Source organism: Rhamphochromis sp. 'chilingali' (genome assembly GCF_963969265.1).
Source record: "Rhamphochromis sp. 'chilingali' genome assembly, chromosome: 6".
Taxonomy (NCBI): Eukaryota; Metazoa; Chordata; class Actinopteri; order Cichliformes; family Cichlidae; genus Rhamphochromis; species Rhamphochromis sp. 'chilingali'.
Window position 1 is genome coordinate 26,129,523 of NC_137933.1, and position 18,145 is coordinate 26,147,667.

At 38.6% G+C, this 18,145-nt stretch overlaps 1 protein-coding gene across 1 annotated transcript in view; it reads right to left on the bottom strand.

Annotated features, from left to right (window-relative positions):
* Positions 1-5,446, bottom strand: part of syt9a (synaptotagmin IXa) — a 28,633-nt gene extending 23,187 nt beyond the window's left edge. The window contains exon 1 of the mRNA XM_080885365.1: positions 4,793-5,446. Within this exon, the coding sequence (XP_080741491.1) occupies positions 4,793-4,940 (148 nt within the window). The 5' untranslated portion in view covers positions 4,941-5,446. The remainder of the gene's footprint in view (positions 1-4,792) is intronic.
* Between the last annotated feature and the right edge of the window lie 12,699 nt (positions 5,447-18,145).

Here is an 18,145-nt window from a genome sequence, read left to right on the forward strand (position 1 = left end):
AAACTAACCAATCCCAGGGGCAATGACAAGGTCAAAATAAAATAAGGATGGAGTACGCATCTGGGATTGTATAGATTTTAAAGCTGTTATGCATGTGTAATTATGGAAATATCAAAGACTTACACTTTCTATATGCTGAATTCCCTCATTCCCTAAGCTCTTATCCATCCTTGAGCTTCTGTGAGGCAAAAAATGATTAAGTGGTAATTACTTTAATTGTTCATCATCAAGATAACAGAAGAAATAAATGCTGTTCATAACGTGGCCAAATGCACTGAATAAGTACTGAAAAAATACTACACATACTGACATGGTGCTTTACCACTGCATTGTTAACAACCGTCTCCAGTGCATCATTAATGGTCATCAGTCTTTTTTTCCCTTTTACTCTTATATTTTGTATTATCAGGGCTACCGAGACTCATCATTCAGTTATTTCTTCATCTCTTGTATGTGACGATTTTGACCAGCTATGCACCCCTGTCACCATAGTTTCAAAAATCACATTAAATAAGAATTCGAAAATCTTGATCACAATCATTCAGGTTATGCATGTCTTACAAGACATATAGTTTTGAAGTCCCTTTTTTCCCTATTAGTTGCAGAAAACCTGCTATTAATGCTGCATCTCATACTATTATCGACTAATTTAAGTGTCTGCTTTCACAACCATCTCATGGCCTGTGATTATAAGAATTACATAAGAATTGGCAAAGCATTATATCATATGTTAAAAATGGAAGTGGCCACTTATATAAGTATATCATGTCCTTATACACATGACCTTATAAAATATGTGCTGTATGTTTGATTTAACCAATAGAGATAATGGGTAATTAGATGCAGTTTTCGTATTTTTATTCCATATGGTTTTCTACACTGCCACGCTTCACTGAGCTCCCAGCACCGCAGTCACCTGTCTTGCACCCCTTTCCAAATGCCATCCTCTCATTGGCCAGGACTAAGGATTCTTCTGGTTTCCCTTAACTAAAGATGACTCTGGTTTCCAGCAACCATCCTGTCTAGCACCTTAGCCGACAGCCAGAACCATCTGAACTCTTCTGCAACGTCAGTCTCCATTGCTCAGTCCATCTGCCTGACCTCTTCTGTTCTGGCCCACCAGCAGAGGTCTCTTGTTTCTACCCTTTAAGTCCCCAGGGTGTCCACCTGAGCTTTCCTGCTCTGCCACTGTCTGCTGCTTCCTCTAAGCTTTGATACCAGCTAAACTGACTCCCAAATCCCTCTTCTAACCAGTTCCCCATCATCTCTCTTTAACACATGATTTCTATTAATTTAATGTAACGGTCTTTCATCTTTGAGGTAATTTTGCTTATTGAAAAGCCCAAGCTCTTGCACAGTGTTTTGAATAGAACCAGTCTGCTGTATCCACCTGACTGTATCTATTTTTGGCTATGCGAGGGCAGCGATACAGATTATTCCCAGTTTATGTGCTGACTATGCAACAGGCTATTATTTGCCCATAGTATTATAGCAGACATATCCTTTGTCCCTTCATGTATGCGAAGACAAATCTGGCTTGTGAAGACTGGAATAAAATTTTCAAAAGAAAAAAACTCAAAAGTGTAATATTGGTGTAATCTGTATTAAGTACATTAGTCATAACAATGAGTGAAGTTTTTAGAAAAAGCAATGATTGTTTTCCTGATTAACCTATTACTGTTAAGCAGAGCATGTTATTTTATTAGCCTATAAAAGCTCCAGGAAATCAAGTGATTGGTATGTTGATACATTTAACAAAAGGGTAATAATCATGATGTGTATCACATCAAGGAGACTTTCTCCTCATGAATACCCGAACAGATAATCTGCTTAGACACAAGCAACAAATGTACAACTAATGCACAATTAAATGAAACAGAGAGTGGATTAATGAGATACAGGATTATCATTATAATTTATTTATCATTAATGGCTCTACAATAAGTTTAAATTTCATTGCAAAACAAGGCATTTGATTAGATGTAACATTTGCTGTTACACAGTTGGACTGAATGCATTATTTTATTTTGGATGAAAGTAGCTTATATTAGAAATGTTAAAGCTGTACACTAATCCGAATTGTAGCTGACAGATATCATGTTACGTTTAGTTGAAGCAAACTATTTCCTGAACTCATCACATTCAATCCTCTCATTTTGTTTCTTTTTAGTTGCACGCTATAGCAACAGAACACCGTACCTGTCAAGATCCACTTTGTTTCTTCTTTTGTTTTTAATGAGTGAGATTAATAATCATGAACTTTAGAATTTTTGCATATAAACTTCTGCTCCCACTTACAGAGCTGGGCACAGATTTAGAGCTGATTTCAGTCTGTCTTGAGTGTTTGGTCTGACTGATACTACAAAGAAGAGCTGCTTTTAAAAAATATGAGAGGACTCGTGATGAGCTGAATCACACCTGACACATCTAATGTAAAGATCACACTTGTAATTAAGAGTCTGAGGCTGACTTTTTGTCATGGTAAGAGTATTAGATAAAAGTTAATGAGACTACACATCAATTGCATGACTGTTTTAGTCCAAACAGCCAAAAGTGTACTTATTTGGCAATAAAGGTTTTTGCACTTTTCACTATATGCTGTTGGTAAGGTAACCCATCCTCCAAATCCCACAGTCCTGCAATTAGGACTGGCTCTGTGTGTGGGAGCTGTCATAAGACCTTGCACAGGAACACAGACCAACTGTCCTTTCTGCACTGTGAAATTCTGTGAATACCAGAGTATGTGTGATTTGAGAGAATAATGTGGAGAAATTGAGGGACTTGCCATCTGAGGATGCTGAGCCCACAGTCGGTTTGGCAGGCCGCCCAAATGCTGCCTGGTGGAGAAGAAGCTATAGACATCTGGAGGGATTTAAAGACTACATTGGAACAAAGAGGGTGGACCAATTTTAGTGCACAGGACCTTCAAAGGTGCAAAAGTGTAGGAGGCAAGCAAGTGCTGAAAAGGCAATATATGTAATGTCTACTTCTGGGATGTTATTTTCCCTAAGAATACCTCTCTGTAAGTAAAAACTATTGGAAATGTAATATGTTACACATGTACAGTAGGTGGTTCCAACTTGTTGTCCCCAATGTTGTAAAGGATGATGCATTCGATTGCATTTGCATTTCTGCAAATATGTTTTTGTTTTTTTGTTTTTTTTACTTGCTTATTGACAGATGAAAAGACTAAATCCACTCGTATACATATCTGTTAAATATAAAGCTTCCCTCATAAACTCTGAAACCTGACTCTGTTCCAAGGTAACTTAATCCTCCTACCGTATCTCTAAAGCTGATTAATTGCCACAGTCTGTTAAATAATCATGCTAGTTTTAAAGTGTAAAAATTAGAAGCTGTGATATGTGCTCTGAACAGTGGAAGACACATTTTTCTGTTCCTGCTAAAGCTAAACTAATTGGCATTTGGCTTCAGCAAGACAGGCATTGATTGATTGACCACAGTCATTGGGATTGATATTAAACTTCTCAACATACTCTCTGTAAGAGTGTCAAGAAAGGTATCTTTCCAAGTGGGTGACTAATCCATTAAAAGACATGTTACACATCTTTATTTTTCTTTCATGTTCCAGTTTTTATTTCATTGATCCTTGATATTTTATGATCTTTTGAGAAAATAGTTGTAAATATGTTTACGTAATTGATTTAAATCAAATCTGAAGTCAAAATGATGTTTTATGTTTAGCATATTTGTAAAAAAAAACAAAAAGATATATATATATATATATATATATATATATATATATGACCGGTACACCCACAGCTTCAACTCTAGCTGAAAGAGTAGCTGTCCTCTGCCTTGTACTTATTTCCTTTGTTATTCTCTTATGGCTTTCTTCCATCACGCTGAGTGATATATGCCAGCTGGAACAGAAATTAAACCCGTAAGCCCTCTTGATAGCTAGCCCCACGGGCTACCCACATAATTTCACTTTTGAAAGTGTCAGTGTAAAAGACAAGAGAAGATCGGCCTATATGATGAATGAGGAAGCAAGAAGAGAGCTGGGACTTTGGGGGATAGTTGAAGTAAAGTGGAAAGGAACAGAAGGGAGAGCTTGGGGGTTGGAGGAGACTGACAATTCACAAAGTCCTGTCACGTGATGAATAATCATTGATGCAAACTATGGAAGCAGAATGAATGCAGTGGAAATGTGCAGGAATTACGCTTTCTCGCGCCTCCAAATAACGCTTTCTCGCTCGCTCCTTCTCTCCTCCGCACACATGCACACTGACACTAATTTATGCATGCCATTTAGGCGAATGTGTTTACCCTAAGTGTTGATAATTATGAAGCGAGAGTGGCTAATTCTAAATCTAATTATAAAAAGCAAATGCTTTTAGGTAAGAATTTAAAAAAAAGAGGCAAAGTTTCAAAGTAGTATGACTCAATGTTTGTGACATGTCAGTAAATACACGATGCAGGGCAACTCATCCAGTGAAACATATCTGATGAGTGTTCACAGACTAGCCTACACGATGTCACGCCAACCTCGTGTGATAGAAATGGGAAAAAAATGGAAGAAAAAATGGACTTCCTCGAAAAATGCATAGTTTAACCGGATCGGTGAGCTAACTAATGTGAAAAAATAATGTACAAGTCTAATTTTTCTTTGATATTATAGACTAATCTTCGTCGTGAAGTAGTCGAGCCAAGCTTGGACCACCTATAGTGTGCTTTATGCGTGCGATGTTCAGTGAAAGAAGTCATATGCGACTTCACTTACATTGAATTTAGTGCAACCATTGAATCAAGCTTGCAAATGATGCCTCACCTGAATCCGTGTAGCGTGGTCTGGCGAGATCTCGGAAATAGTAGATAAAATCCCGACAGTTTTCATTCTGCACTTCCCCCTTGGAACAAAGATCTGACAAGAGTTCGAGCGCCTTTTGACAAATCTCGTCATCTCTGTCTCCAGGCATTTCCCACCAGCATCCTTATAAAGGGAAGGTTTCTTAGGCACCACCACACCACTCCTCCCGCCTGACAGTCACCTATTCCACGCTACTCAGCACACAGCTTCAAGAGTCAGCCACTCTCGGCACGCCTTCCCACACGATGGAATCGACAAAGACACCGTGTATTAGGAAGAACGAGAAAAACACTAGTCCAAGTGCAGAAAGCAGAAAAATCCTATCAGACATGTGACGTAAAAAGAGTTTTTGTACAGCATTTAGTCAAACGGTCCACTCTGGTCCTCACTCTGCTCGTTGAAAGCCACCGGTTGAATCCGCGCACCGCCTCTGCGGCGCCGTGCGCTGTCCAACGTGCTGAAAATGTGTGCACGGAGTGTCTTTGCACAAGGCGGTCCTGTTGGCCGTAATCCGTTATCTTTAAGGTTTCGAACAGTATCGATCGCCGGGAAAGTTGAGCAGCACTTCACTACAGTGAGAAATAGCTGGATTCGCCAGCACTAATACCGATAGCATGCCTCTATTCTTTGCTCCGATGAGGCTGGTGTGGTTTTACGTGCCCGCACATGGCCAATCAGAGAATGACATGGTTTTTTTTGCTTTTTTCCCCTCCACTTTGTGAAATCACTTTACCCTTTTACATTTTAAATGTTTTAAAAAGCCTACAAGTTTGGTAAATCAACTCAAGAAACGCACCATTCACTTGGAGTTCTTGCTGCAGGTAATTTAAAATACCTTTTCCCCCTGGTGCCATCTTATCTTTGTCAAGATAACTGCTACAATGACATCTACGATTTGTTTTGTCAAAGACTGGACGTAGAATTCGGAAATACAGGGGACCAAGCAGTTTCGTTGCCATGCCAACTTGAATGACCACTTTAAAAGCTGGGTTATTGGCCCTCATTTTTACGACTAGTTATTGCAACCTCTGAATAACGTGAAACAGCTGTTAATGTAAGTTCGAATTACCCGATTTATGGATTTCATGGCGATTTCAGTTGGCTGTGACAGATTCTGTAAAATAAATAAATAAAGGTTTTTCCACCTTATATCTATTGCCCATTTCTGCACTCGTCGAACTCCCCGATCCGGTCTAGGCATTTTCTGAAGTTTCTCACACGTCGCTCAGTAGATTCTCCAGGTCAGGTGTAAGTACTGGAAACACATAGTGCGGTTTTGTTCAGTGGTCGAGCAGCATGCAGGAGGCAGGATGCATTATGCTCACTCATTCCTGCGAATTCTCTGGACAGCTGCCAGAGCTATTAACACATGGGATGGATCGTATAGTACAATGATTAGGGAGCTGGGGTAAAAACCGTTTAATGTCCGTTCCAGCTGTTTGATCCTCACATACAACTCTTTGGGGTACTGCTCAGGCTAGAAGCAAGATTTTTTTTCTTTTTGCACGTAACAGTGAGTTGAACGGAAGCTGTGTTGTTGTGACCGTTGGGGATTTGTCAGGAGCCCAAGCACTACATAAAGTTTTAGAAAAAAAAATGTTTGAAACTCCAAAGTGAAAACTACGTACTTCTCGTATTCAGAAAACAAAAAAAACAAATAGTGGAAAAGAAACTCTAAAACCCATTACCACAGAGAGCCTACCACAGACTATAAGACAGGAACAGTATGGGTGCCCACACATTCAAGTAGGATGTGTTTATGTATCGCCCTGTCTTTATTTGATATTATTTTTAATCCTTTCCGTGTTGCTTAATTTTAAATTACAATCAACAGCAAAACATAATATATTTCTCATGGGACAGCTAATGTCAATATTGATTATCCACAAACCAAAAAAGAACATCTGTTTCACAACAGTGTTTCTCTCCTAGCTGTCAGCTTGCATAGGATAAGCAAAATGTAAAACAAACAACAAAAATTATTAAACAACTGACACTTTTATAAGTTTGGAGTGTAGTTCTCTTTGGATAACCTGTGATGTGCTGTCACTCATGTATTTCATTAACTACACTCTTTTGTGATATGGTGTTAGTTTCACCTTTGCTGAGTTTATTTCTACAAAAGACAAGCTGACTTATTATGGAATATAATCCTTGTGGTTATACAATTCACATCATTACACTTGAGTAGATAAAGTAATGAACCTGACACAAAGCCACAGAAAACATATATGCTAATGACATTTAATGAAAAGTAATCTCCTCTATGATATGAAATGATGTATGGGGAGAACTCCTAAATGGGAGTGTGGAGGTGAGGGGATAGTAGTTAGGAAATAGCTATAATTTTAAAAGGGACAAAGGAAAAAGAAATTCTGAAGGAAAAGGATGACAGGGTGAGAGAAATGACAGATAAATGGGCTTGCTGTGTTGATGATTTTCTTGCTTGTTCCACCAAGAATAAAGAGCCCAGCAGTCAGCTCTCATCAAAGATAAACACAACTTTTTAACGAGTGCATTTATCCTGTTGCACTGCTGTCTTGCAAATGATGTGCTGCGCTCATCCCTTTTTTCCCTCTCAGTGATTTTTTTGTGGTGTTTGTGTCGTTAGTTTTACCTCATTTGAATTGAGGACCCAACTCAGCAGATGTATGCTGAATTCACTTGACCTGCCCCAAATGCCTTGTGATAACAGGCATTTATGTGAAATCCTTTCTTTTTCTTCTTTAACTCAAGAAGGTGGGAGTTTTAGGAGTGGAGAGACATAGGTGATGACAATTATGATGGCCTTTTATTGTGCATATGTGTTTTTCATTGTAAAAGGTTCACACAGCAGTAACTCAGCTTTCTTGGTGTCCATGGCAACTGTAAAAGAAAGAAGGCACACTTCACCCATTTCTTCCCTCAGCTTATTTCGTTTGTCTCTCCCCTCCATGCCATCCATTAATTCTCTGTTTTTCTCAGACCTCCCCCAATGTTGTTTTCTGCTTGTCTTCTTGCTCTTTTCTTTTGTTGTAAACTAGTTCACCTTTGCAAGCACCACATTTCTTATTTTGCCATGGTAAATCCCTGTAGTTGGCTCAACCAGTACAACTGCAAAATTGCTCTTTATCAGCAAGAAGAGGATGATGGTTCCAAGAAGGTATAAAATGGTCTTTTCTGAATTACCATTATGACTCAATCCAATGATTGAGTCATAGTGTTCACATAATAGTGTACACAATTAATCACAACTTGCCTCATGATTTGAATCACACATGAGTTTTCTAAATGTTCTTTTTATGTACAGACTTAAGAGGGAGAACAGGAAGCATCCATGGCACATGGATTAATCAGCCGCATAAGAGGCAGCAGAACATCATATACTATGTGACTAGAAAACTGTGGAAGAGATTCATTACTTGTCATTTTCCACAAAATCTCACATCTGCTGCCCAAGCTTCTCAGCATCCTTTGAAACAAACAAAGTGTTTTCTTAGAGGAGCTGTGCAGAGAGGAGGAGGAGGATGGGCTGGAATTTTTTCTCATCTCAATTGCTCCATCTCTATTTTTCTGTACAGCTAACAGTGAGGCCTTAAGGGTTTGAGCAACTGGTCTCAAGAAGAAAAAAAACCGAAAAGGCAAAGGCTCAAAGGCAAAGCCAATTCAAGATATTTTGGTTTCTGTGTGAGAGAGACAGCGTGGTTAAGAATTAAATCATGCTGTGTATTTGAATAACAGAATAATGCTGGGTGTGAGTGTGTGAGGGAAGAAATGAGAAGGAAAAGCTGTTAAGGAGAGAAAAAAATACACAAAGGCAAATCAGGAATACATACATAGGTTTGCATCAGCAAAGACAAAAATGCTAAAAAATAATGAGATATGTCTTTTTTTTTGACAATATGTGTTATTTCTCTTCCTTATAATGTCTTGGGTAGTATCAGCTACACATCACTCAACTGTATCTGTAGTTATATGGACAGCATGCAATCATATAAGCAGATGAAACATGAAAGCTAATTAGAAAGGCCAGAACACTCAAGCGAGGTACATGCAGTTACAGGAAACATAATGAGGCTTTGAGGGACTCGATGCAGGTAAGTAAAAGGTCACAGGGGAGAGAATACATGTGGGCAGGTAAGATACAGTCAACAACACAGATTTGCAGATGACACAAGAAAAAGAAAACATATTCAGTCTATGTGGAGTAGCATATTTTTGATTTTTTAATTCTAACAAATTGTAAAAGCAGTCTTAAAATTGGATGGGAATCTCAATTTTCAAAACTTAGAACTTTATCATAGAAATAAGCAACAAAACTGGCTTTTATATCCTCATCTTTTGTAATTATCCTTTGTACAATTTGATGGACAATAGCTTTTCCATCAAACAAGGTAAAACTGGACCATTATAACCTCACAAGGATTTTTGTTCCATATTACTGTTGGTGTGTCTGCAGTTAAGCCTTGTTCCGTAAAAAGTGGAACATTAATTCAGCTCAGCTCATATTAATGCTTCAAGCCATTCTCTTTGTTAGTGAACCGGCGACTTCATCACTGATGAAATCACTGATTACTGATTTTCAATTACTGCAATGAGAACTTCAAGAATTAAAAAGAAGACTGTTTGATATAAAGTACTTTCCGTGTGGGTTAACAGTTGCTGTTGATCAGGAGGTGTATAAACCAAGAAGTTGTTACCTCAGAAAAGGAGGTTTTGTTTTTGGTAGCTTTTGCGTGAATGCGTGTGGGCATGTGTGTCACATCTCATTATGTGTGTAAACATGATAGCTTGAAAAATGTTGAATAAATTCTGAGAAAACTTTGTAGAGGTGTAGAATGGGGTCGTGTTAACAATTCATTAAAATCTGGCTTACATCCAAATTCAAATTCAAATTCAAATTTTATTTGTCACGTACACAGTCATACACAGTACGATATGTAGTGAAATGCTTGGACAACTGCTCGTGACCTAAAGAAAACAAAAAAAGGAAAAGGCTATGAATAAGATGGGAAATAAATATGAAAAATTAAAAAGGGTAAATTTAACTAGGAAGGAATAAAATATAAATTAAGGTTAAAAATGAAATAACTGTACAACACAAATTAGAATGAAGGGTAAATTTAACTGGGAAAGAATAAGATAAAATATATAAATTAAAGTTGAAAATAAAATAACTGTGCAACAAAATACACAATATAGAACTATATAAGAATGTATGAATAAATATAAATAAATATATATACAATAACAGCAGCTGTACAAGTATTAACTGGAAATAAAGAAATATAATGTCCAGTGTTGTGCAATCCACATTATGTCTTGTGCAGTGCAAATATGCTTAAAGTGATTAAGTGATAAAGTGAAAACAATGTCCAGAAAGTCCAGTGTGTGTGTAAGAACCATATGTGTGGGTCAGTACTGTGTGGTGGTGTGATTGAGAGACCGTATCGCCTGCGGGAAGAAGCTCCTCCTCAGTCTCTCTGTGTTGGTCTTCAGGGAGCGGAATCGCTTTCCTGACCTCAACAGAGAGAACAGTCTGTTGTTGGGATGGCTGAGGTCCTTCACGATCTTCCTGGCCTTGGTCCAGCACCGCCTGCTGTAGATTGAGTGCAGGTCAGGGAGCTCGGAGCGGATGGTGCGCTCAACTGACCGCACAACCCTCTGTAGAGCTCGTCTGTCCTGCATGGTGCTGTTCCCGAACCAGGTTAAGATGTTTCCCGCCAGGATGCTCTCTATGGTGCACGAGTAAAAGTTCCTGAGCACCTTGGAGGGCAGTTGGAAGTCTCTCAAGCATCTGAGGTGGTAGAGACGCTGACGGGCCTTTTTCACCACGGTGTTGATGTGACAGGACCATGACAGGTCCTGCGTGATGTGAACTCCAAGGTACCACCAAGGTCAACTTAATAATTTATTGATTAAAAATTGCCAAAAGGTCTTATAACTTAGGAACTATGATTCTTTCAAGTGTGTTGTATATATTCAATATAAATCATGTGACATCTGACTTCTGACCTCTCCTTTAAGGTCAATAGCTAAAGGTCAAAGGGATAATAACAGTATGGAAAGTTATTTAAAACTAGTTTTCGTACTGCCATTGTTTTTTACTCAAAACATAAAGGCACATATTATTACTTAGGATCTCTCCTGGAGTCCTCATACGAACATTGTGATCAGAAAGTCTCATCAGCGTCATTTCCTAAGGAGGCTTAGGAGGTTTGGCATGCACGCCAACATCTCCTTAACCTTCAACAGGAGCACAAATGAGAGCCTGCTGATGGGCTGCATCAGAGTTTGGTATGAGAGTTGTTCTGCCAACAACCAGAAATCACTACAGAGACTGATGGAGGTAGCAGAGAACATTACTGGCAACAGCCTTCCTGCCATTAAGGACTTCTACCTCCAGCAGCTCCTGCAAGGCCCAAAATACTATGACTGATCACAGCCATCCACCACACCAGCTATCTCCTTTTTACGGCAGATGGCACAGGGATGTGGCTGCACAGATCGCGAGATTATAGAGCAGTTTTTAGTCAAGCCTTCAGATTACCCAAATGCAACACCTGACACTTGACTGCTACTTGCAGCTGTCATACCATCCCCATCCCCATGTTTTTTATTACTTATGTACTTACTTTATGTTATATATTACTTATTATTTATCTCTTTTTTCATTCTTGTTGACCCTGTGTTAATTGAAACGTGACAAAAAAAACCTGAAAGTTAAACTAAATTGAATGTGAATGATATATGGGGATTCTAAATGTCACATTAACTTATTAGGACTTTGTTATGTACAGTATGGTAACAGGTCATAACCGTACTAATACATAACAATTTTAATACCATATCCAGAAATAACTCGGGGTTTTTCTTTTTGTTTTTTGTTTTTTTGTTGTTTTTTTTGGGGGGGGGGGGCAAATAAATGTGTGATGAAATTTTTTTTGATTGATTTTGATTTTTTTGACATTTTTTACTAAACATTGAAACAACACTATCTCTATCCACTTAAATTAAAAGAAAAGAGTGAGCTTCTTCGGTGGGGGTTTGCACTCTTGGAGCACTATACCTTTACTTATACTTCTCTATAGTGACTGTAATAAATCTGTTTGACAGCTTTTGACCTAATTAACAAACACACAAAAACGCTTCCATAATGTAAAGCAAGAATTAAACTGTTAAATTCCTTCTCAGCATAAAAATGTACAGCATGACCAATAAGCTTGGAGATTTGTAAAAGGGTGTGAAAATGTTGGAGATCAGGGCTTTATATGACTGGCTGTTTTACTATGATATACTGTAACAATAATAGTTTTACTGCATCCTTAACAACATAACCACTCACTGTCTGCTATTATTCAATATGATCACTCTTGCACTTAGCCCCAGGTATCAGCTTACTATCCCTTTGTTGCTGAGCTAAGACTAAAAGTCTCTGTTCCTCTCTTACTGTAGTTTAGGGCTTTGCTCTCCTGCAGAGAAAGAAAAAAGAAACATGAAGCTGAGCTCAGCTTCTTCCAGTGAGTAAGCTACCGTTAGCTGTGAATTATCCCACTTACTTGCATATTCAAAGGCACAAAACCATAAAGTTCTCTCTTAGAATTAAGTGGGAAAACCATGCCAAAGGCAGAACACACTGTGAGGTGCCACATCATGCCAGTGAAAACATCAAAAGTAAGGGATTCCTGGGGGACGAAGCCACCTGGGGTAAATAAATTGAGGCATTTGTACACATATATTTCCAAGTTACAATGTGTTTAATTAACAAATAATAATGGATTTAGTAATATATATATAAAGATCACTTTTAATTTGAAATGTACACCAAAGCCAATGGTCTATTTTATTTTAATTTTTATATCATATTCCCTCATTATGATTTACAGATGTACACTAATAATGCAGCCAGAACAGTGTGACAATAGTAATGTATACAGGTACAGTTATCATAGCTGATAGTACACCACACAGCTGAATCAGTTTGCACTAATCCCATGCCTATTTGCTATTATGGATAAAACTGTCAGATCCATGGGCTCTCGAGCATGAAATAAATTGCCTTTTTACAGGAGGCACAGCTGAAGGTGGCAGAGTTGAAGATGCTAAGATCTGGAGTCATGTGGATGGACAGGATTAAAAATGAGTGTATTAGAAGGACAGTTCAGGTTGAGTGGTGAAGAGAACAAGTTAAGAGTCCAGACTGAGATGCTCTGGACATGTCCACAAGAGGGATAAATGATATACTGAAAAAGGTATATTGAATACAGAGTTGACAGGCTGGAGGAGAACAGGAAGACCACACAGAAGATTCATGAATGTAGTGAACAGCAGATGAGCTATAGTGGTGACCCTAAAGAAGTTTTTTTCCCCCTACTCAACTGATCTGTGGATAAGAGGTTGTATAGGTTTAGAAAAAGTAGTGGAAAACATTTGTTAATTAGACAGTTATGTTCAGCCATGAAAGCACTAGCTTTGAAAAGTTCAGCTTTAATGCCACAAACCTCTCTGCATGCTTGAATGCAAAACAGTGTGTGAATGAAGCTAAAAATAGCCACAGAGGCACATGCTATTCTCTGTTACCCGAGAGAAATGGATTAGATAGAATATGAAATTAGATATTCTCTCTCTCTATCTTCTCTATCTTGGTTTTTGAATTCCATTAACTGATAGTAATGTACAAAGTCTATGAACTCTTAGATTTGTATCTTGTAATGTAACTGTGGGCTGATACTCATTAGTTAAAACTATATATGTTTACATTATAAACCTCAATAAGGTGGTCTACTACGTTTTGTTTTAATAAAATTTACATGCTTCTCTATATCAGTCTGTGTGTTTTATTGACAGTTGTGTCTTCAGGAGAAAACAGAGCTGCTATTTTAGACATATAAATGCCTGACTGTATCAACACAGAACACATAAAGAAAGAAAGAAAAAGTCCCAGGAACAGTGTAACATCCCTTGGTTTAAGTCTGACCTTTTCTCTAACATCCAGCGTGACCATAATTATAGACCTCACCGATTCACCACAGCTGCATTGTGGTATGTGTTTTATTGCACTAAAGTAACACAAGAGTGCCACGAGATGCGCTTAAAATGTGACATGCATGGCATTTCTAAACACATCAGACAATAGCATATGACAATGGATCAACTTTTAAACTACTTCCTGAAAATTGAAAAGCGGGTGTCCAACAATCCCAAAACAGTGGTTATATGTATAATTCTGGTCTTACGAAAGCTCACTACCCCAGGCCCAATAGTACACGCACATTACACATACAATGTGTAGCATTTAATTATCTTTATTATTTAACCTGGGGTTAGATCTTTTCTCACATAACCAGTGTCATGACACAAGATAAATGTGCTCTAACTTTAGTATCATAAAAGTGTACATTGTACAGTGTACAGTGTACAATATATATTAAATACAACAATAAATTATTATTATTTAACAGTAACATTTAGCAGTTATTTAACAGTAAAACGAAAAGAGAGAGAAGAAGAGAATGAGAGAACATGAGCACGAATCAACCCTCTACCTGAAAAAAGGTCGTGCTCAGAGCCGATGTTTGATTTGGTGACCCAGAAAATGATCACAAATCTGGGGTCAATCTTCTATAGAAGTCGCCATATAAGAATCAAAATCAGAAATCTTGGGACTTGAAATTAACTACCTACCACGTGAACTTTAATAAAGTTAACATGTTATTTTCTCCACAGGGAGCAGGGAGCATTATATTATTTTGAAGCTGATGGAGAGTCATCTGCCTGTCCATCATCTCTGCCCGCATGACTGGCAGACTGCAGGCTACTCTGGGAATGAGATGTGTTGCTCTGCTAGATGGTGTGTTGCCTCAAGAGGGAGCCTCCCAGAGAGAGGTTAACACCTGCTAAACCTGCTGAGGCCCGTGGGAGGATGCTCCTATAAAAAGAATTTAGTTGAGGGAGAGAAAGATAAACAGAGAAGCACTCATGGACACATGCACACAAGCATGCACGCACATGTGCTTTCTGGTTAAATGCATATTAAACAGGTATTAGCAGCTAGGAACCAGCACACGTGCAGACCTGTTTGGGCAAGTTTTTCTCAATGTCTATGTGATTTTTAGAAATAAAAAACAAACAAACAAACAAACAAACATGGACTTGATGCCTGTCAGCGTGCACTTTTTTTTTAGATTGTCCTAAGTCTGAAATTCATTACTGCTATTGCAACCACTGTATGCTGCACGCCAATGCATTATAAAATCGGCACCTGAGAACCTGTTAAGTGCATGATTACATGAAATATCCATCTTCTTTTGCATTTATATTAGCACTTTATGTAACAAATAAATTATTTATATGGATTATTCTTCACAGTCATAAAAAGTCTGTTATTTGCACACAATAAATTTAAATTTACATATGAAAGCGATGGCACCGTTTTTGAATGTTTAGATGCTTTGCATTACAATTTGCCATGGGCACTAGGAAACATTACAGTCTGAATTACTTAGAAAATGTAAAATTGCTAGTAGTCAGAAAATATTTAGTGAACTCCAGTATACTATATGGACAAAAGTATTGAGCCACACTAAGGCAGCATGCTTCTATTGCCAGTCCCAAGCCCCGATAAATGAGTAGTGTTGAATCAAGAAGTTCATGGGCCAACAGGTTGGAAACTTTGCCACTCTTTCCCAAAGGAAACGGAAGAGGAGAGGGGTAAGGTGTGTTAGGAAGCAGCATGACAGTGAGGATTTTATATTTAGGGAGTATTATGAAAGTGAAGAGAGAGTCAGATAGGGTCACGTGTTTGTCGCTAAAACTGAAGAGGTGGTGTTGAATATTGCCAGGGCTTATTCCCCACAAGTTGGATGTCAATTAGAACTGAAAGAGGAATTCTAGGGTACCCTGGATGAAGTGGTATATATGAGGGACAGCTCAGGTTGAGCAGTTTGGAGACAAAGTTAGAAAGGCAAGACTGAGATGGGTTGGACATGTGCAGAGGATGGATAGTGGATATATATAGGTCAAGGGAAGCTGAATATCAAGCTGCCAGGCAGCAGATAAAAATGAAGACCACAGAAATTTTCATGGAGGTAGTGAAGCAGGGCATGCAGAGGGTTGATGTGATAGAAGAAGACGCTAGGGATAGTGTGAAATCAAAGAAGATAATCTGTTGTGGTGACCTCTAAACGGACCTGCCAAAAGAAAAAGAAGACGACTGAGCCACACCACTTAGTCTTAGAATCCAGGTGTTTTCACAACCACTAGCTGAGGTGCATAGAGTTTTTAAAGATTTGTGAAAGAATGGGTCACTCTAAAGAACTCACTGAATTTGAGTGTGGCATTGTAACCACTGCAACAAGTCAATTTGTGCAATTTGTTTCCTCATAAATATTCCACGGTCAATGGAAGCATTTAGGAACCACAGCAGTTCTGCTATGAAGTGGCAGACCGCATAAAGTTCCAGAGCAGGGTTGCTGAGTGCTGACGCACACAGTGTGCAAAAGTCACCAACGCTCTGCTGACTCAGTAACTGCAGAGCTCTAAAATCTCCTAGGCATTAAAATCAGCACAAAAACTGTGCGCCAGGAACTTCATGTCACGAGTTTCCATGGCTGAGCAGCTCCTATAGGTAAAATGTGTAGGCTGCCCAGTTGATTTGGCTGTAGTGCATCTTAGCAAGAGAGGGGGAAAAGAGAAAGAAAAATGATATAGTTGAGAAGCTGACACAGTTTGTTGAAAAAAAAAAAAGCCCTTTGAGTTGTTGTTTCTTGAGGAACCAGATTTTGTATTGTTTACAGTTGTCTTTTTGTCCAAAATGCACAATAAAACATCTATTATATGTGAAGAAGCCAACATATAAATTAGCGCAAAGGAGTTGAGTCTTTACAAACAGTCAGAGGATGCCTGGACCTTCTCATTAGTGAGCATGAAACCACACGTGTGACTCACATATAATAACGCTGATGAGTTTTATTTGTTGCAGGCTACTATTGATTTTGTTTGAGAGATATCCTTACCCTGAGGGCAGTCTGAGCAATGTAGTAACTATCGCTTCTGTTATTCTGACACTTTCCCAGAGCATCAACAGTCTTACTGCACTGCTGGTTCACAGTGTTGTGTGTGTGTGTGTGTGTGTGTGTGTGTGTGTGTGTGTGTGTGTGTGTGTGTGTGTGTGTGTGTGTGTGTGTGTGTGTGTGTGTGTGTGTGGAAGCATTCATGTGTTTGCGTTAGTGCGTGCATATGGTGTATATTGCATGTTTTAATGGACTATATGATACTGAACATACAATATTCCATTAGGGAATTCACTTGTTTTGGTGACAGTGTTACCATGTCAGTAATAATTCATCAGCTAGGTTTTGTGATGTGTATACTGCATGTCTGTCTGTGAGTTGTAGGAACAACTATCATAGTTTACAGAATTACAGAAGTGTAATTTTTGTATGATAAAGGAAAATTTACTTCAAGCACAATATATAAAGTTTAGAATTATTTTTTCTTTTATTTATAAAGTTCTAATGAATGTATTTATGCCTAATTTGTATTTGAGACTAAATGGTGAGAAACATGTGACCATATGTGATTCACACACACACATGCGCGCACTCACACAGAGATGCACAGACAAAGGATGCTTCCTTAATGGCAAAGTCTGACATGGCTTTTACATAACTGAATCAGGAATTATTCTTTTCATGCTTCATGTGATTAGGCTTTAATGTGTCAATTATACAGCCTTTCCCATTTGTCCACCAGATCAAGGTAGAATGAACCATTATCCGTGCCAGTCAGAGGGCAGAACAACCAACTGAGCTGAACCATTGCACCATAGCACCAACAGCCAATCTCAGAGAGCTGATGATGATGCCCACCCCACCCCCACCCAGTGTTGCCATGGTAACAGAGCAACGAGTACCTCTATAGCTCTTATATCTGTGGTTATGGTTGTCCGTTTCCATTTTTAGGTGCAGGGATTGATCACTATTCTGCTCACCAATCATCGAATCAGGGTGGCACTGGGGCAGAACATCTGAGGATGGCCCCAGCTGAGACTGACTACCTGCTTCTTACATGAGAAATCACATAAGAGGGAAAATCTGATGGAACCTAGGAGAGATGAAATTTGTTCCATCCACCACAGGTGGAAACAGCCAACCTAATGTATTTGTGACCAGTATCACTACAAACTTGTAAAAACCCTCATTAACTTGCAATCTAAATATTTAAACACATTTTACATTAATACGCAGAAAATAGTTGCAACCTCTTGACATCACACGTTGATGATGTAGAAAAACTGGTGTCTCTCTGAACCTAACCTGAGCATGATGGAGTAAG